Source organism: Myotis daubentonii, chromosome 15 (assembly GCF_963259705.1).
Source record: "Myotis daubentonii chromosome 15, mMyoDau2.1, whole genome shotgun sequence".
In the NCBI taxonomy this organism is placed as follows: Eukaryota; Metazoa; Chordata; class Mammalia; order Chiroptera; family Vespertilionidae; genus Myotis; species Myotis daubentonii.
This window is the reverse complement of record NC_081854.1, coordinates 44,968,837-44,990,431: the sequence shown is the minus strand read 5'-3', so window position 1 is coordinate 44,990,431 and position 21,595 is coordinate 44,968,837. Positions and strand designations below refer to the sequence as shown.

At 42.0% G+C, this 21,595-nt stretch overlaps 1 protein-coding gene and 1 pseudogene across 2 annotated transcripts in view; one reads left to right on the top strand and one right to left on the bottom strand.

The window, feature by feature from the left end:
• Positions 1 to 10,779: 10,779 nt before the first annotated feature.
• Positions 10,780 to 21,595, top strand: part of LOC132217409 (cytochrome b5 type B) — a 28,750-nt gene continuing 17,934 nt past the window's right edge. The window contains exons 1-2 of one of the 2 annotated variants that reach the window (XM_059667615.1): positions 10,780 to 11,051; positions 21,276 to 21,404. In XM_059667615.1, the coding sequence (XP_059523598.1) occupies positions 10,890 to 11,051; positions 21,276 to 21,404 (291 nt within the window). In that variant the 5' untranslated portion in view covers positions 10,780 to 10,889. The remainder of the gene's footprint in view (positions 11,052 to 21,275; positions 21,405 to 21,595) is intronic. The other variant, XM_059667616.1, reaches the window with a different exon arrangement.
• On the bottom strand, positions 17,743 to 18,432 carry LOC132217198 (ER membrane protein complex subunit 3-like; annotated as a pseudogene).

Sequence of the window (21,595 nt, the reverse complement as noted above, 5' to 3'; positions counted from 1 at the left end):
CAAGGAATAGTAAGAGCTTTTGGAGATGCCCTGGCTGGGTCAGCTCAGTGGGTGGAGCGTCAGCCTGCGGACTAAAGGGTCCTGGGTTCGATTCCAGTCAAGGGCACATGACCTGGGTTCGGGCTGGATCTCCAGTAGGGGGCGTGCAGGAGGCAGCCAATCAGGGATTCACTCTCATCATTTATGGTTCTTTCTTCCTTCCTCTCTAAAATCAATATATATATATATATATATATATATATATATATATATATATATATATATATATATATATATATATATATATAAAAGAACTTTTGGAGAGGAAAATGCTTTCTCCCCACTCCAGGTATTTCCTCCTAGTGTAGCGGGTCGTCCATGTGAAGGCTCCAGGCTCCCTTCGTGTCTTTCACCCTTTGCACTTAAGGAAGGGAGAGCATTAGGAGAAACTGGGCATGAGATACCCGGTGTTTTCCTCTTTCCGCTCTCTTAGGACCAAGATCCTGGGAGGTAGCGTATGTTCTCTCACTTCACATGGGGAGGGCACTGCTGCCTGGGACTGGCGTGAAAGTCTTTAGTCAGGTTACAGTACATACACTCAGCCACACTCTCCAACCTATCCCCTTACCAGAAGATAACCCATCTCCTGACCACCCAGATCCACAATTGATTCAGAGCCTGGGAGGGAGGAGGCAGGCTACTTATTGAGCCCCCTCTCAAAAGTCAAGAATACCCAAGCCCAGCCGGCGAGGCTCAGTGGCTGAGCGTGGACCTATGAACCAGGAGGTCATGGTTTGATCCCTGGTCCGGGCACATGCCGGGCTTGCTGGCTAGATCCCCAGTAGGAGCTTTGCAGGAGGCAGCCAAACGATCATTCTCGTGTTTCTGTCTCTCCCTCTCCCTTCCTCTCTGAAATCAACAAATATATATTATAAAAAATAGAAACATATTTTAAAGAAGTCAACAAGAACCACCAACTTAGAACATGGGGGACCCACAGATTTATCCTCTCACTCCCTTTCCTGGCTGGGTCCCCTGAGGGAGGAGCTGGTCCCCTTGGTGGGAATCCACAGACACGGTAGAGTGCGCTAGCAGTAGGCCCGGAGGGAAACAGTAAGAATGAGAAAGGCAAGGAAGCCAGCTTTACGCTTGCAGGTGAGAGGCCCTGGGACGATTTCACATGGAGGGAGACACAAAAGCAATGGCGGGCGATTTACTAGTGGCCGTGGCCACAGCCATGCTGAGGGTGTGGCATCACCGGTATTTTTCCACAGCCTCACCCTGACCCGGCTCCTAGTCACATCTATTCCCCCACCTCTCCCAGCCCACTTGTGTCCTTCTACACCCACTTCTTGGAAAACAAATTGTTCTACTTCCACACAGAGGTACAGGAGGTTGGGGCTCATAAACCTGCTTAAATAAAGTAAAATTTTAGTATTATGATTTTTTTCAAGACAAAAGTAAAATACAATCTGTGAAAATAACTAAAAAGATATATAAAAGTATAAAGATGAAAATGAAAACCAACTCCAAGCTCTCACCCTGAGACAGCCGTTAGTATTTTGTTTTATTATTGTGCAGACCTTTTTTTTTTTTTTAAATATACTTTATTGATTTTTCACAGAGAGGAAGGGAGAGAGATAGAAAGTTAGAAACATCGATCAGCTGCCTCCTGCACATCTCCCACCGGGGACGTGCCCGCAACCCAGGCACATGCCCTTGACCGGAATCGAACCCAGGACCCTTCAGTCCGCAGGCCGACGCTCTATCCACTGAGCCAAACCGGCTTTGGCTGTGCAGACCTTTTTATATATATATATATATATATATATATATATATATATATATATATATATATGTTTTTAGATTTATTATTTGTTTCTTTAAAAAAATTATTAAAAATATTTCAAGTGAAACAGCAGTGTATCATGTAAAAGATGAGAATAGCACATTCTGCAGTTTCCCTTAGCATCATGTGTCCTATTAAATTAAATATTTGTTATTGTTACCACTTCCTTTTCTCTCCCCAGGCCTTAGGGATGGTTGACATTAAGGTCCCACATTTAAGAGGAAAGCACTGGTATTGGGACAGCCATTTTAGAGATGGGGAACGGAGGTTCCCAGACTTACCCACGACCATGCCAGCTCCCGCCAGGGCCCCAGGGAAACATTTCCTAACAAAGTAAGACAGCGGCAACAAAGTAAGAAAAGGGGGTGAAAGAAGTGGCTTCCATAGCCAGGGTTCTTGGCCTCCCTTCTCTATCAGAAATGCCCATCACATCACCCTTAGCCACACTGGCCTCCAAGATTTTGATTCTGGGAACATATAGTTGCAAGTGAACAAAGAGTCAAGGAAAAGTTCTTTATCAGCAGGAGAATGATTTTGTTCAATGTGTTTCCTTACATGAGTTGGGACAATAAGGGGAAAGAATGAGAAGAAATAAAAGGCCAGTTACTCAGGCCGCTTTTAATGAATCACCCCCCAGTGTCATTACCCATCTCCAGTCAGGAAAAGCTTGAGTTTTTCCTTGCCAAGAAAAACAGAGGGCAGGAAGAAACAAATTACGACCTTGTTTGTGTTTTGTGTCTTAACTATTTGATTTATAGGCCTTGATCCAGTGATTATGGATGAAAGAAAATATCCCAGTGCCCCAAACCTAACCTGAACTTAACCGAGGGTGGGTCTCACGTCCACTGTTCAAAGTTAGCCCGACGTTAAAATGTTTTAAGAACAAAGTTTCAGGGTTAGGGGCTGCCTGTAGGCATTCTTCATCCAGGAGCAAGGTCAAATTCCTTTCCCACACTCCAGTTTCAAAAAATCCTGTTTAGAAACTGTTTAGTGACTTAACCCCTTTTCCTCATTCCAGAAGTTGGGCATTTAGCTATTCAACAGATAGTTATTAAACATCTACTGTGTGTCTAGCACCATGTCAGATACTGGGGATACAATGGTGAGCATATAGATCACTCAACACAAATCAGAAACATAACATGCAGCCATGAGTTCTATGAAGAGATAGAGAACAGAATGGTGTATCAGAGACACTGGGTAGCCACCTAACGCTCACCGAGGGGGTGACATTTAATGTGAGTTGAGAATGATAAAGCCTGAATGTGAAGTTGGGGTGGGAGACCATTCCAGGCAGATGGACTATCCTAAGGCAGGCTCATGCTTGGCATATAGGAATAGAGCCCTCTCAACTCAAAAGAAATTCTTGGCTATTAGGATTATTTTTCAGGAGTTGCTGTGGATAGGAGATTGATAATTCCTTTATTACTTCTAACTATAGAAATCAATATTCAACTTCATGTATAAGAAGAGAAAGGCAAATCAGAACTACAGTGTGATACAATTTTTGAAACGTTCAGATTGGTATAATTAGAAAACTTTGATAACACACTCTATTTGAGGCTCTTTGAGCATGTTATTTTTACTGCAGAATAGTATTTCTTTCTTTTTTTTTTTTTTAGAATAGTATTTCATTGTAAAGACACACCACACTTTATTTTTTCATTCATCAGTTGAGGGACATTTGAGTTGCCTCCACTTTTTGACTATTGTGAATACACTACTATGAACATTTGTGAACAAGTGTTTATGTGCATACGTTTTTATCTCTCTCGAGGGTATACCTAGCAGTGTAATTACCAAGTCATGTGGTAACTCTGTGTTTAACTTTTCGAGAAACTGCCAGTATGTTTTGCACAGTGGATCCTCTATTTTACATCCACGCTAGCAATGCATGAGTGTACCAGTTTCTCTGAATACTCACCAATACTTGTTATTGTCTGTCTTTTTAATTGTGGCCATCCTGGTGGGTGTGAAGGGGAATCTCATTATGGTTTTGAGTTACATTTCCCTGACAGCTAATGATGTTGAGAATCTTTTCATATACTTATTGGCCATTCCTATAGCTTCTGTGGTGAAATGTCTACTTAGATCCCTCGTGCATTTTTAAGTTTTGGGTTGTCTTTTTATTGTTGTAAGGGTTCTTTATACATTCCGAATACAAGTCCCTTATGAGATACAGGCATACTGCCTTTTATTTCACTTCATTTTATTGTGCTTCACAGGTGTTGTGTTTTTTGGTTTTTTTTTAAATATATTTTTATTGATTTTTTACAGAGAGGAAGGGAGAGAGATAGAGAGTTAGAAACATCGATGAGAGAGAAACATCGATCAGCTGCCTCCTGCACATCTCCCACTGGGGATATGCCCGCAACCCAGGTACATGCCCTTGACCGGAATCGAACCTGGGACCCCTCAGTCCGCAGGCCGACGCTCTATACACTGAGCCAAACCAGTTTCGGCAGGTGTTGTGTTTTTATATAAATTGAAGGCAAGGCCCTCCACCAGCAAAAAGATTACCACTCTCTTTATTTCAATACTCAACTTTATTTCAGTGGTCTGCATCCGACCCTGTCATATCTCCAACGTATGCTTGTATGTGATTTGAAAATATTTTCTCCCATTCTGCAGATTGTCATTTCAGTCTTGTTTGCAGCACAAAACTTTTTTTAAAAATATATTTTATTGATTTCAGAGAGGAAGGGAGAGGGAAAGAGAGATAGAAACATCAATGATGAGAAAGAACCATTGATCAGCCGCCTCCTGCATGCCCCCCACTGGGGGTGGAGCCCACAAGCCAGGCATATGCCCTTGGCTGGACTTGAACCCGGGACCCCTCAGTCTACAGGCCAATGCTCTATCCACTGAGCCAAACCAGCTAGGGCAAAACTTTTTAATTTTGGTGAATCCAGTTTTTCTATTTATTCTTTTGTCACTCATGCTTTTGTTATTGTAATTGTTTTACCTGTTTTTGAACTTTGAATAGGTGGAATAATACTCTTTATTTTTTCATTTGTTATGTTTAAATCTTTGACTAAGCTTGAGTTTATCTTGGTATATGGATACATAGCCAAATTATTTCTTTCCAGAAAAAATTTCTGGAAAAGCTTTAATTATGATTTTGTTTCAACTATAAAAGGCCCCCTTCTCCTCACTGATTTGAAACAACATTTTTACCCCAGTTTCTATTCCTGATTGTATATATTAGCACTTTCTGTTTTTTTCATTGCTCTGTCTATTGATCACACACTGTTTTTTTTTTTTTTAAAAATATTTTATTGATTTTTTACAGAGAGGAAGGGAGAGAGATAGAGAGTCAGAAACATTGATGAGAGAGAAACACCGATCAGCTGCCTCCTGCACATCCCCCACTGGGGATGTGCCCGCAACCCAGGTACATGCCCTTGACCGGAATTGAACCTGGGACCCTTCAGTCCGCAGGCCAACGCTCTATCCACTGAGCCAAACCGGTCTCGGCTGATCACACACTGTTGATAAGATTTTATGAGGGCAGGCTTCCTCACACATTGTGTGTGGGTGTGTAAAACTATACATTTTGTATGAAGGGTAATTGGCTAATATCTACCACAATTATAAAAGCATATATTCTTTGGTCCAGCTATTCCCATTTCTAGGAATATATCATATAGATAAAACTGTACAACCCTGGCTGATGTGGCTTGAATGATTGAGCTTCGTCCCATGCCCCAAAAGGTCACCAGTTTGATTCTCAGCCATGGCACATGCCCAGGTTGCGGGCATAGTGTCTTCCTTGACAGTTTCCTGTTCCAATTTTACTATGTATACAAAAGCAGTAAATGAACTTGCAAGGTAAATAACAATTCCCCTGAAGCAGCATCTTGGGGGGGGGGGGGTTAGCAATCTGAATGGTGCCAGTAACCTAATGTGCACCCTTGATAGCCTATAATTAAGTCACAGCCCCTTTCTCCACTCTCTGGTCTAGCAAGACCTGTTTTCCTAATTACTCCCAATTTACAAGGGGCCATAAGCAAAGAATGGGACAGCTTAGCTAGAGGGGAGGTAACTGACACCACCCAGACCAGGCATCTAACTGGTCTCAGGAGGGGCTGTGGAAGCCCACCACAAAAGCCTGCTAGTTCGGAAACAGATACAAGACAAAGAAACGGAAGGGTGTACAGAGAGCTTCTTCCATATTGGCTTACTCGGGATTTGGAGAACTGACCCCTGAGTCACTGTCCTAGGACATGGGAAACATCTGAAAATAAATGGGTTTATCCCGGATCTCCAAGTACTCCTGTGTACGTTTCAGTCATCTGGTAAATTCTGTAACCATCTTATACACTGATCCTGCTGTTACTGAGACAAAAGTCAGAGCACATACCTGGACAGCAGCAGGGAGAGGATTTTCTAATATGTAAAACAATAACAAAAGGAAAATGTTGTTAAAAATGTCTCATGTGGTAAGTGCCATCTTCCTCTTAGAAAGCAAGTTTCTTAACGAGGTGGGTCTCATTCATAGCTTCTAGAAACAACAACGCCAAAATAGCCAGCATTTACTGAGGACACTGTGGCAGGCACTTTGCTGAGTTTTGCTTATGTTGACAGTGTACTTAGCTCTCATTATTCAGTAAATATTTTTCAAAGAGGTTGAAAAAAACTGTTAAAGACATTCAAGAAGAAAAGTTACAAACTATTATTTCTCATGAATATGGATGCAAAGATCCTTAAGAAATACTGAATTGAATCCAACAATATATAAAAAAGACCAACATCATAACCAAGTGAGGTTTATCCCAAGAATGAAAAGATGGTTAAGTGTTTGCAAACCATTTAAAGTAATTCACCATATTAACAGAATTAAAGAGAAAAATCATACAGTCACCCCAAATAGATGTAGAAACTTTTAAAACAGGATTTAATATCCTTTTATGATTAAAAAAATAGCTCAGGAAACTAGGACTTCTCTCTCCCTCTTCTCTCTCCCTCTCTGAAATCAATAAAAATATATTTAAAAGAAAGAAAGGTAAGCCCGGCTGGTGTGGTTCAGTGGTTGAGCATCGACCTATGAATCAGGAGGTCACGGTTCGATTCCTGGTTAGGGCACATGCCTACGTTGCGGGTTTGATCCCTACTGTGGGGTGTGCAGGATGCAGCCGATCCATGATTCTCTTTCGTCATTGATGTTTCTATTTCTCACTTCCTCTACCTTCCTCTCTGAAATCAATAAAAATATTTTTTTTAAAGAAAGATAAGAGCAAAGCTGAAGGATTTATATTACTTGACTTCAAGCTTTACTACAAAGCTATAGTAATCAAGACAATGTGGAATTGTCATAAGGATTGACAAATAAATCACTGGAACAGAATAGAAAGTCAGAAAAAGAACCACCCTTATATGGTCAATCAATTTTAAAGAAAGACATACAAACAATTTAATGGGGACTTGTGTTTTCATCAAATGGTGTTGCAATAACTGGGTATCCACTTAGAAAAAAAGAGATCGAAAAAGCTGCCTATCATTACCAAGTTTGCGAGTGGCATAGACAGGATTCCAAGCTGGACCTTCTGGCTAACATGTTACAAATTGTGACTATGAATTTATAATCAATACATATAGGCTACAATATTTTTCTGACTCAAATTCAGTTTGATGCCATACTTTTCAAAAATGTCAATATTGCCCTGGTCAGTTTGGCTCAGTAGTTACAGTGTTGGCCTGTAGACAGAAGGTTCCGTGTTCAATTCCCGGTCAAGGGCATGTACCTCAGTTGCGGGTTTGATCCCTGGCTCCATCAGGGCGCATGAGGGAGGCAACCAATTGATGTGTCTTTCTCACGCTGATCTCTCTTTCTCCTTATCCCTCCCTCTCTCCCCTCCTCTCTCCCTTCCACTCTCTCTAAAAATCAATGGAAAAAATATCCTCACTCCTTGGGCGAGGATTAAAAAAAGAAGTCAATGTCATGATAGAAAAAGAGAGCCTGATGAAAGTACTTGATTAAAGGAGAGGAAGGACACATAAATAAATGCATTGTGTAATTCTGGATTGGATCCTGAATCACATATAGACACACCAAAATTCCACAAAGGACATTATTATAATAATTGGAAAAGGATACGGACAGCATGTTAGATAATAGTTTTATATGAATGTTAAATTCCCTGAATTAAAAAAATCATCCTGGGGTTATGTAAGATTATTTTCTTATTCTTAGAAGATAGAATTATTTGGAGGTAAAGGGTCATGATGTCTACAACTTTTTCTGAAATGGCTTATCATTATTAACAACAACAATAAACATATCTCAAAGAAACCAAATGTGGAAAAATATTAACAATTGGTGAATCTAAATTAGAAGTATATGGGAGCTCACTGTATTATTCTTTCCACTTACCCGTGTGAAATTATAAAACAGAAATTTAAATATTAATTTAAAAAAACTTTGATTTGATCCTAAATCTACTTCCCACAGTGGTGACAAATTAGTCTGTAATATATGGGGATGTTCTTCTCTCACTCCCTCCGGGGTTTTACATGGTACAAAACATTCTAGCTTTCAGTCCACATTGGTCACTGAAAGATCTATTGCAGAGCTGACTGCCTCCACCCTAGGGTTCAGGTACGTCCGCTGGCTGGGAGCCCTGGCACTGAGGGTCCAATCTCCCTGCACTCACCATGTGGCCCTTCCTCTCCAAGGTCCTGTCCTTGCCCAGGTCCCCTTGAGGAAGCTTGTGACATCAGTGCTACTGGAAGGACTCCACCCTCTTTTCTCTCCGAAAGCCCACTTTTGCTTTTGTGTTACTCCAGATTTATATCTTCAACCCTGCCCATTGCTACAGGCTCTTCCAGGCTCCCCTCTTAGGGTTTTTAAAATCACTATTGAACCGTTTCAATAGAGGCGGAGGTAGAAAAGGAAATGGTGTGGACTTTTACTAACTCACTGTATGAGAGATAAAGACATAGCTAATATACTTCATTACAAAGTGCAGTGTTTCCCACAGTTATCTACAGATAACTCACCTCAGTCACCCAAAATACTTGCTAAAAATGCTGATTTCTGATTCTATATCCATACTCACTGGACTTTTTTTTTTTTTTTTTTTTTTTAGTGTTTTAGTATTTCTCATGATTCTGTGGTTGACTGAGCAGTTCTGCTCATCTAGCTTTACTCATGTGTTTGCATTCAACTGACAAATCGATTAAGGGGTGGGCTCGGCTGAGACAGCATTTAAATGGCTGGTCTTTAATTCCAGGCTTCTTCATGGCAGCCAGATCCTGGAGTAACGTTCTAAGATGGTGGAGATGGGAACTTCAAGGCCTCTCGAGGACCACTCACGCCACAATCTATTGGTGAAAGTAAGGAGGCAAGCCGAGATTCCAGGTGAGGAAGAGACGTCAGGTCTGGATGGGAGGGAATCTGCCCTTTTAACGTAGCCTCCTCAGGTGACTCATACACCAGGCGTAAGTGTTATTTAACAAATATGTGCTCAGAGCTGCTTCTCATTGCGTTTGAGGCCAACCTCCATTTCTAACACTTACATACTGTATGTGTGTGTTTTGTTTATTTCAGAGGGCTTATTTGTGATGTCACCTTTCTATCCCTAGAGTTTATCACAGCATTTGTGACCCCGTAAATGCTCAGTAAATACTTCTGAAATGAATTGCAAATATTTGGAGCTAGAGTTTGTGGAATGTCCTAAGAATCATTCGGGCTTTCGCTCATAGTTTCCATGCTAATGAGGGAGGTAAACGTGGGAAGCTAAGATTTTAGATACAGAGGGTTTCCTGGAATAGTCATTTGCTCAGGTGCTACAAGGAGATGCAGTCACGGAGGCTCAGAAGGGCAGGAGAGTCTGTGAGAAGGGAGGATCTGAGGAGGAGCTTGAAAAGTGAGTAGCATGGGAAGGAAATGGGTGTCGTAAGTGGAGGGGCCCGGTATGACCACAGAAGTGAGCTTATTACCAACAGGGTCTGGAGTCGCAGCTGGTGCACGAGGCTGGTAAAACGGAATGGCATTGGTCCAGCAGGTTGGGGTGGCCTGTGGAGAGCCCGGGAGCGTGACCTGATGAAAACAGTTCCCCACGAACAATTTGTCAGTTGTAATGGCAGTTAAACATCATCAGCTCATCACGCTGCACATTAACCAAACTTGTTATTAAATGCTGGGGCCCTCTGGCCCGTGACAGTTGAGGCAATCTCTATTTTAGAACAGGCGGAAACGAAAACAGCGTAGGTGTGTTCTGATCGCCAAAGAATTTGCCTAAAAATCAATCCAGCCTCCAGGTTTATTGAGATATAACTGACATATAACAAAATCATTCTTCGCAGCGGCCGAAACTGGGGATACGCCACCCCGTAGCCCGTGCGGCAGTCCCGAGGCTTCCAGCCAGCCGCCCCGCCTTTTCACTTATGTGTCGATTGCCGCGTGCCAATAGCTCTGCAGACATACTCTCGCACCGAATCGGCCACAGTACACCTTTCTATAAATTATCATGCCCATTCTACTGGTGCGGAGACTGAGACCCAGGCGGGATTCGGCAGGTCTCATGCAAAGCAAAGCCGTAAACCCGAGGCTGGAATGCAGGCCGCGCGGGCGGGGGGTGGGGGGGGAGGGAGGGACGAGCTTAACGGGACTCAGGAGGGACCCACGGCGGAGGGAAGGGCGACGGGAAAACAGAGACCCTTTCAGGACGCTGCGGGCCGGCTGGCCGAGCGCAGGGCAAACCTCTCCTGAGTGACACCTGTCACGTGTCCCCACTAGGCACCATCCCAAAATCAGTGTCCACGGGCGAGATTGGAGGGGGTGGGCGATTCTGATTGGTTAAGTGGATCTCGAACCAGGACTACGTCCTGAGGCACAGGCGGGGGAGTGGGCGGGACTTTAAACAGAACCCCTCGTTTCATTGGTGAAAAGAAAACGAACCAGGAAGTGGTCGGAAGCGTGATTGGCTGTGGCCAGGACCCCTCCGACGGCCTTGTGGGTCCCGGTTACGGAAGCCGGGGAGGGCCGAGCGCCGGGTCCACCTGGAGGAAGTTAGCGGCGGGAGGCGGGGAGTGGTGTACGGCAGGTATCTCAGGCCTCATGGCGACCGTGGGAGCGAGCGGCAGCGATGGGAAAGGGCCAGGGGTGGAGACCCCCGTCACCTATTACCGTTTGGAGGAGGTAGCGGAGCGCAACTCCTCGAAGGAGATATGGCTGGTGATCCACGGGCGAGTCTACGATATCACCCGCTTCCTTAACGAGGTGGGGCCCGGGAGGCGGGAGGGCCCTTGGAGCTGCGGGGTGAGGGGTGGTCGGGCCAGGAAAGGCCGCCAGGGGTGCGTGTCGGAGATTGGAATGGACGTCCGGCTGAGGGCGGTGAAGCGTTTGCCAGGGGCCTCCACCCTCTGAGGGGGAAGCCGGGGGCGGGGTGGGGGATTATATGCACACACTGCCAGTCAGCACTAAATTCTGGTGCCTTGGGTAATACCGTGTACTGCTGCCTTATCAGGCATCGAGCACTTAGTGTGTGCTGGGTGAACGTCAGCGTGGTGATCCCCATTTTACAGAAGGGACAACTGAGTCCCAGAGAGACCGAGGACCCCCAAGGCCACACACTGCCTCCGACCCAGAGCCAGATGAGCCTCCGCTCTTTCCACTCTGCCGCCTGAAGTGACACCCTTTTTGTTTCTCATTTTCTTGATAAGAAGCTGAGATTCACCCCTCCCTCCACTATGCTGCGTTCATTTTTTCTAACTTGAGTTCACCTTGAGGCCAGAGGGTCCTGAGTTGACCTCTCTTTGGCCGTTGACTCAGGTTCTGTCATCCTCTTACATTTTCAAGGTGTTCTATTAGATATTACATAAGTCCCCTTTGAGATCATGGTACAATCGAGTGATTTTTTTTTTTTTCAACTTAAGGGAACAGGAGAGGTTTATTTGTTTAAACTAACTTAATTGGGGTGTAATTTGCACTCAGTGAAGTGTGCCCACTTAAAAGGTAAGCCTTGACAATGTGTTCGCCCATGTAATCACAACCTCAAGTTTCGCCACTCAACTTTCAGCACCCTAAAGCGTTTCCTTTTGCTCTTTTGCAGCAGTCATTCCCTGGGCCCCCAATCCCTGAGGCTTTGATATACACATATTTTGTTATATATTGGTCTGTATCATTTTATTTTGAGCAGTAGATGAATTTCCAAGGAATTTTTGCATAATGTAACCGAGAAAAAAGTTCCTTTCTATTAGTTCTTTCTCTGAAGCAAATATACAAGTTACTTTTTCTATTAATTTGGGGCCTAGGGAGGAAAATATCTACATCCTGATTCATAAATCTATAAAAACCCTTAACACGTAAAATTTCCCCCAAAGGACATTGGTTTTTTTAAAAATATATTTTATTGATTTTTTACAGAGAGGAAGGGAGAGGGATAGAGAGTTAGAATCACCCATGAGATATAAACACCGATCAGCTGCCTCCTACTGGGGATGTGCCCGCAACCAAGGTACATGCCCTTGACCGGAATCGAACCTGGGACCCTTGAGTCTGCAGGCCTACCTCCATCCGCTGAGCCAAACCGGTTAGGGCCCAAGGCTTCTCTTAAACCTTGACCTGCAGATCTTTACCTGCATTTCGCCATTTTACTTTCCTGTTCTGTAGTCTCTACTCTTGTTTTCTTGTTCATTCCAAGCCCATTCATTCATTCACTTACTATTCACATACTTAGCAAGCGTGTGTTATGTGCCAGGTATTCTAAGTGCTGAAGCTACAGCAGTGGATAATTAAACACATGCCTTCATGGAGATTACAATCTATGGGAAGTGGACAATAATCTGAGTAAATAACTAAAACACGTGCTATGTTAGGTAGTGGTAAGTGCTCAGAAGAAAAATGAAGCAGAGAAGAGGAGTATGGGTGTATGTTGGGGTGAGGGTATGAGGATGATGGGCTGAGATTGTAGGTAAGCTGGCGAGAGATGGCTTGAGTAAGACGATGACTCAAAGGCCAGCAGAAGTTGCCCAACCAGCCATGTGGAAATCTGCAGGAGGAGCATTCCTGGCAGAGGGAGCAAGTTCAGGGGCCTTGAGGGAAGAATATGTGTTCTGTGTTTGAGGAACAGTGTGGCAGGTTAGAGTGGCTGGATAGCAATAGATGTCATCGGGATCAGGGGATAGCAGATCAACTTTGCAGGTTTTAGAAAGGATATTGACTTTTGTTTTGAGAAGGGAAACCACGGTAGAGCAGAGGAGTGACATGATGTGACTTGATGGTTTAATACTATCACTCTGACTGCACTGTTGAAAAGAGACTGAAGGAGGGCAAAGGTGGAATTGAGGATCCCAGCTTATTAAGGAGGCAGGACAAGAGATGGTGGCTTGGTCCAGGATGGTGAGAAATGTCAGATTTTGGATGTGTTATGATGGTAGAGCCAGTAGGATTTAATGATACATTGGATTTAAGGAGTGAGAGAAAAGAGTCAAGGATGACACCAAAGATTTTGGCCTGAAGGTCTGGGAGAATAGGGTTTCTATTACTAGTAGGTGAGATGGGGAAGACTTATGGTATTAGGTCTGTTTTATTTTATTTCTTTTTTTCAAATATATTTTTATTGATTTCAGAGAGGAAGGGAGAGGGAGAGAGATAGAAACATCAATGGTGAGAGAGAATCATTGCACACCCTTTACCTGGGGCTCGAGCCCACAACCCGGGCATGTGCCGCAGGTCGACGTTCTATCCACTGAGCCAAACCAGCTATGGTGGTATGTATTAGGTTTGTTTTTCAGCCAACTGCTTTCACATTTTAAATATAATTTGGAAGGATTGGGAATGGGATGTAGGGAAATTAGAGCCAGGTACCTTTCTTCTGGAACTTAGGTTGATTTTATTTGTGAGTAAATCATACAAATATACAGTGAAAAGCCTTCCCATCTGCCTAAAGTTAACTACTATTATTTGTGTTTCTCCAGGTTTTTGTTTTGCATATGTAAGCAAAAGTGAAATAGTCCCTCCCACTCTTATTTTTTAAAACAGAAGGTAGTGTACTGAACACACTGTCTGTGCCTTGCTTGTTTACTTAACTGTACCTATCAGGAATCTTTCCACATCGATACCTGGAACACTTCTTATTTTTCACAGAATTTGTTGTCTGGGTCGTCATTTATTTAAGCAGTCTCCTATTGAGAAACATTTGGGTTGTTAGTAATATTTTGCTATCTTGGCCCCTCCCCCCCCCAAGTGAATTCTGTTGCGAGCCAATGCACATACAATAAAATGTACAGATTTTTAAAAATATATTTTTTATTGATTTCAGAGAGGAAGGAAGAGGGAGAGAGAGATAGAAATAACCATGATGAGAGAGAATCATGGATCGGCTGCCTCCTGCAAGTCCCCCACTGGGGTTTGAGCCCACAACCCGGGCATGTGCCCTTGACCAGAATTGAACCTGGGACCCTTCAGTTCACAGGCCGACGCCCCATCCACTGAGCCACACCGGCTAGGGCATGTACAGATTTTTATATGTAAAGTTCACTGAGTTTTGACAAAAAGCTCACCTGTGTAATCATCACAATCAATATATAGAAAATTTGTAGAACCTTTGCCCTCATTTAACCATTGATTTGATTTAGAATACTAGAAAACTGTATGCACTCTTTTGCGTATAGATCTGAGATTCATCTCTGTTTTATTCTATGTATCAGCAATTTGTCTCTATTTATTTTTATTTTGTTGAATGATATTCTAAAACTTGTTTATCTATTAACCTATTGATTAACATTTGAGTTGTTTTCATTTTTTTGGCTATTATGAATAAAGCTGCTATGACCTTTCATGTACAAATCTTTGTGTGGACATATGTTTTCATTCCTCTTGGGTAAATGTCTAGGAGTGAGATTGCAGGGTCATATGTTTTGTTTTGTTTTAACTTTTCAAGCAATTGCGAGAACTTTCCCCAAAGTAGCTACATTGTTTTACATTCCCACTAGCAGTGCATGAGTTTTCTAGTTTCTCCACATCATCATTGACACAGGGTATTTGTCATTTTACTTTTAGCCATTCTTGTGCTTTTCATGGGTGTGTCCTGGCATGTAATTATGGTTTGAACTTGCATTTCACTGATGACTAATGTTAAGTATCTTTAAGGGCTGATTGGCCATTTGTATGTCTTTTTGTAAGGTGTCTGTTCAGTCTTGCCCATTTTTTAATTAGGTTGTTTGTTTTCTCATTATTGACTTGAAAGTGTTCTTTATATATCTAGATGCAAGTTCTTTCAGTATATGTATTACGAATATATTCTTCCAGTCTGTATTTAGCCTTTTCATTTTCTTAACAGTGTCTTTTGAAGAGAATTTTGGTGAATTGTATATATGAAATAGAATGCTAAAGGCAGAGTGCTGGCTTTGGGGTTTATGTCTGGTTCCGTTTCCTACTTAACCACTTAATAGTTGTGTAACTTTGTGCAAATAAGCTCTGTGAAGGCCTCTCCCATCTGTAAACTGGAGATAATAGTACCTACTCCACAGGGTTGTTGTTGGGACAGTTAATTTAGATAATTACTACAGACTTATCATGGTACCTGGTATAAAGAGCTCAGTAATGTTAGTGGTTATTTTCATTGTTAATAAAGTACATTTTCCTGCAGCATCTTTTGAGTGCTTACTAGTATAGCAGTTGCTGTGAAGATTCAAAGGTGAATTAGCTGCCTTGGACTTAAAGGGAGGATGAGATTTGTGTATAAGTAATTGTGGTGCAGGGCGAAGCGTGAGCTTGCCTTCAGTAAGACTGAGAATGCAGGCTCTTTTTGATGCATCCCTAGAATAACTCCTGAAAGCTTCAGAGTTTAACTAATAGCAGTTCTTACTGGATTTCTCCAAGGCTGGTCAAAGAATGCAATTTACATATCTTGTGGAATTAACAAATCTATAGAAAGAGTACTATCTTTCCTTGAGCAATCCCAAGTGGTGACAGCCCTAGGGAAGACTAGGAATAACATGAGGTGAAATTTAACCTCCAACACTGTCCAGGTGAGAGGCCCTGATCAACTAATTGATTTTTACTTATTTTGTATGTGGGCTTCGGTGAGCATGTCCCAGAGAGGGCAGGTGGGAGGGAAAGAGGGCAGAGTACTCCCTAGATCTCACTGTGTTTCAGGTGCCATGTTATGTTCTAGAACACAGCCATTAATAAGACAAGTCCTCCCTGTTCTAATGGAGCTTACTGTCTAGTGGGGGAAGAAGGACATTAAATAAGTAATTCAGACTTTGGGTAGTGGTGACTTTGTAGGTGGCACCCCTGTTTTATTTTTTAAAAATACGTATATTTTTTATTGATTTTAGAGAGGGGGAGAGAAAGATAGAAACATCAATTATGAGAGAGATCATTGATTGGCTGCCTCCTGCATGCTCCACACCAGGATCTAGCCCGCAACCAGGGCATGTGCCCTGACTGGGAATCGAACCGTGACCTCCTGGTTCATAGGTCGATGCTCAACCACTGAGCAACACAGGCTAGGCTACTAGGCTCTTTCTAATCCAAGGGCAAATACCTATGAACCTTTACTATTTCTTCCTGTTTCCTACCCAGGTTTATCATCTTTCTCTGCCCAGTCCTCTTCAAAATTTCCTAACTGGGATTCAAACTGATGACCTTTTGGTTCATGGGTTGATGCTCAATCACTGAGCCATACCAGCCAGGTGCCCTTTCTCCCCTTTTATAATGATACATAAAATCTCATCCAGAATAACTGGATATTTAGTTATTGAGTGGCTATAGACAGTACATTGATTTTTTTTTTCCCAGTGGATTTGATATATTCCGGACTCCAGACCAAGAACCTCTCATTGTTTAACCCATCTTTGGTCATCTAGAAGGTCCTTGAGAACCCAGCAGTGTCTCAGGGTCATGGATTTCCCCTGCTCAGTATTAAGAGATATAGAAGGCTTGCAAAATCTGTCCTGTCCCTGAGTAGTCACTCTGAAAAAGAGCATTTGAGTAAAAGTTTTGACACATTTGTTCTTTATGTCATTCTGTTGTTGCAAAATGAACAACACAGGGAGATTTGTTTTGCTCATCCATAGTTTTTAAGTTTTCATTAATGAAAGTTATTACTGTTGTAGAGGAAGTTATAAAGATACCAGCTAAAACATTTTACGGGGGGGTTTGCATCTCAAGAAAACAAGCGCTTACTGCGGTTAGAACTCAGGCTGATTGCACATGGTAATTAACTATAATTGAAAATTTTTTTTTTGTTTTTTTTAAATATGTATGTTATTGATTTTTTACAGAGAGGAAAGGAGAAGGATAGAGAGTGAGAAACATCGATGAGAGAGAAACATCGATCAGCTGCCTCCTGCACACCCCCTACTGGGTATGTGCCTGCAACCAAGGTACATGCCCTTGACCATAATCGAACCCGGACCCTTGAGTCTGCAGGCCGACGCTCTATCCACTGAGTCAAACCGGTCAGGGCAAGAAAATTTGTTTATTTATATATTTATGTATTTATTTATTTTTAATTTATTTTTTTAAAATACATTTTTTATTGATTTTAGAGAGGAAGGGAGAAGGGGAAAGAGAGAGATAGAAACATCAATGATGAGAGAGTCACTGATCGGCTGCCTCCTGCATGCCCTGCACTGGGGATCGTACCCTCAACTCCGGGCATGAGCCCTTGACTGGAATTGAACCTGGGACCCTTCAGTCTGCAGGCTGATGCTCTATCCACTGAGCCAAACCGGCTAGGGCAGAAAGAGATTTAAAGCATTTAAAAAATAGCCCTTTTTCTAAATGCCACCCAGCACATAATCCTCATTTCCTCTAATTTCAAACATAAATGCGAGCCCAGCTCAAACCAGAAGGATCCTTGCTGCATGCTCACCAGCTCATGCATTCTCTTCATTCTGAGAGGCTCAGCTCAAACAAAAGGTACAAGGTGAAGGGCTACTCCAAGTTCCTAGCAGAGCTAATCCGTGCTTGGTCTTAAAAAAATAGAGATCTGTAATTCCTATTTGAACATGCTTTCAAAGTGGAGATCTTTGACCATGAGTTCCTCTTTGACATAATCTAGTGCCCACTAGTGATCCATTAGCTCCAAAACTTCCCACTTTGTCTTGAAAATTTTGTTGGTGTCTGCTGCATGCACGGCCATGGCTGCTCCAACTTTGCTCTTGTATCATTTCTGATTGGTCATTGGCATTATCTTGGCCCAGAACCAAAGAGAGTAAATGCTCTGTAGCCCAAATACATAGCAGAAGTACCAGGATGCAATTAATTTTAGTAGTTTGATTCCTTGCAGTAGCATAGACTTAAAATAGGGTCAGTGGAAATACGACTTTGCTTGTAACAAAGCTTGAGAATGTCTTGTTGATCCATTTACCAAGATAAGAATCATTTGTTAATTCCCTTTCATTATGTCAGTGAGCATAGTGGGATCCTCATAGGAGAAGGCGGTTCTATTTTCCCATTATTTTATTTTTTTGAAAAATCTGTCCTCTGGGTGGTTGAAGTAATATTTCCATGTGAAGAAGGACTGCTTGGGAATATAATTTCTATTTTACCTAACTGTGCTTTGAATTAGGATTTAACTGTCAGATCCTTGCTTCTGAGTGAGCTCATCACTCTGCAGCAGGGCGGACACACAGTGGTGGGTCATTCGCACAAGGTGATGATAACGGGCAGGACCACTTGAGCCTGAGGATGGAGTAGACCAGGAGCTCCCACCCATTGTCTTCACTGAGAGCCAGCTAGGCCAGGGCCCGGGACAGGCCTGGGTCTCTGGTCTCTTGCACTGCCTCCACCTGGAATGCCATGCCATTTCATTTAAAACAAGAGTATCTGAGGGGAGAGATCAACCAAAGGACTTGTATACATGCATATAAGCCTAACCAATGGACACAGACAACAGGGGGGTGAGGGCATGAGTGGGGGTTTGGGAGGGCGATGGGGCAATAAGGACACATACGTAATACCTTAATCAATCAATCAATAAAAATAAATAAGAGTATCTGAAGTTTATAGAATTCTAAAACAGAAACCAAGGATTCCTTGAAATCTTTGCATGTTCCACACCGTCTGTATTAAGACCACATTTGGGAGCTATTAAATGTAGGGCTTTTTGGTCCACTCTGACCCCCTGGCCTCAGTGAAAAAAAGTAGGCTATAGAACAGTATATACTGTATGAATTCACTTTCGTAAAAACACAAAACCTTTATCGCTGCCTAGTACATAAAATAGTAAGTACCATCCGGCTGGCATGGCTCAGTGGTTGAGCATCAACCTAAGAATGAGGGGGTTGCACATGCCTGGGTTGGGGGCTCAATCCCCAGTAGAGGTCGTGCAAGAGGCAGCCCATCAATGATTCTCTCTCATCATTGATGTTTCTATCTCTCCCTCTCCCTTCCTCTCTCTGAAATCAATAAAAATACATATTTAAAAAAATAGTAAGTACTAATAATATTTATGGACTAATGTTTGAAAAGATTGAGTGGATATATGCGAAAAACAAGTATTACGCACTAAAAATGTTAATTGTACTTATTTCTGCTATAGTCTTTTTTTGTTTATAAGTGGTGAGAGATTGTTGAAAATGAAATATTTTGTCATAGAAAGAGCTGTGTAGGAAGTCATAAATTTAATCATTCCCTGAAATATTTCAAGCCACTAATAAGTTTTGTTACCCTTTTACTCTGAAAAGCAACATAATAAGTTGGAATATGTCATAAAGGAAAACATATCTTTCATAGTTTAGGTACTTAGAGCAAACTGGGACACAATTCCAAAACTAATAGCTTAATCCAGCTGAGAGGTTTCAGATATAATAGCAGATGAGTGGTGGCTATCTAACCCTTTACTCTTTAAGACAGCAGGCTTAAATACTGGCATGGGAGACAGCCCACTGGCTGGAGACCTTTAGGAGACAAAGTAGAAGTAATTCTTATCATCAGGGAGCTCATAGGCAAGTGACTGGGACTGGGAGGTTACACTTATATTTATGTTTCAGTTGAATTCATTTTTCAGACAGGGATGATCATATTAGTCCTGCCAAAAAGTTTATAAAAAGAAACTACTTAACAGCATTACTTGAGAGTTCAAAAATACAATTTTAGATAATATGTCAAATAATTTGCTAGTTGTAAGTAAAAGTTTATTGAGTATTTACTTTAGGTCAGGGACTGTGCCAAATCTAACTTTTAAAAAATTATTTATTTTCTGGTCCTGGCTGGTGTAGCTCAGTTGGGTGAGTGTTGTCCTGTGCACTAAAAGGTCGCCATTTAATTATCAGTCAGGGCACGTGCCCAGGTTGCAGGCTGGGATTCCTGGCAGGGAACGAGCAGGAGGCAGTGATTGATATTTCTCTCTCTCTCTCCTTTCCTCTCTCTCTAATAAATCAATAAAAACATTAAAAAATTTATTTTCTGAGTAGGTAATACTTCACTAGGTGAAACAATTTCAAAAGGGTCTGTAGTTTAAAGTCTTTCTCCCACCCTGTCTCCCAGCTACCGCCTTCTTGTTTCCAGGGAATTTTTATGCATATGCACACATATGTGTATCTGCTTTTTAAAATCACAGATGATAACATTATACAAATTGTACTCTCTCTTCTTGAGTACAAAGTATTTCATATCCTTATCTCATTTAATACAATAGTAGTTAAGATAGGTACTCATTATCTCCATTTTACAAATAAGGAAATTAAGCTATCTAAATTTCTTCATTTGTCCAGGGCAGGGGTCCTCAAACTTTTTAAACAGGGGGCCAGTTCACTATCCCTCAGACCGTTGGAGGGCCGGACAATCGTTTAAAAAAAAACTATGAACAAATTCCTATGCACACTGCACATATCTTATTTTGAAGTAAAAAACCAAAATGGGAACAAATACAATATCTGTATTTGCATGTGGCCCGCGGGCCGTAGTTTGAGGACCCCTGGTCCAAGGTAATGCTATAGCTTGTAAGTTATACTAGTAGATAGAATCTACTTTCTACTACTAATTTATTTAACTTTTTGTTTTGAAACCATTTCAAACTTACAGAAAAGTTGCAAGAATAGAATAAAAGATTTCATGTATTTGTTTGCCCAGAGTCTCCATTCAGGTTTCTGTAGCTATCTCAATAATGTTGGCAAAAGAAATTTACCTAGGAGCACACACAGTCCCAATTATTTTGTCTCTAGCTCCTTCAGTCTGGAACAGTTCTTCAGTCTTTCCTCAGCTTTCATGACCTTGATATTTTTGGAGATCAAAGGTCAGTTGTTTTGTAGACTATCAATTGGCAATTATCCTAGGTTTCCTCACAATTATACCCATATTGTGCATTTTTTGGCCAAAATACCATGGAAGTAATGCTGTGTTCTTCCCATTGCATCCTATCAGGTGGCATACAGTGTTGATTGGTTCCATTAAAGGGAGAGAAGGGAAAAGAGGAGAGAGGAAAACAACTTTTATTGGTTTGCTTTTCAGAGAGCCCTCTGTTCAGTAACTATCTTTCCCTTGTAGCATCCTGGCGGAGAAGAGGTTCTGCTGGAACAAGCTGGTGCAGATGCAAGTGAAAGCTTTGAAGATGTTGGCCACTCCTCTGATGCCAGAGAAATGCTGAAGCAGTACTATATCGGTGATGTGCATCCGGTAAGAACCCATTGGGCTAGGAGTGCTTATGGGGAGGAAAGCTCCGGAACAGCCACAGAACAATGGAAATTCATTCAACCCAGCCATCAGGCTAAATTTTCTCCAGAATCACCTGGCCTCACTGTGCAACGATACAGCGTCTTGTTTGTAAAGCGACACATGTAGTATCTCTGAAAAGCTAAGGAAACTGA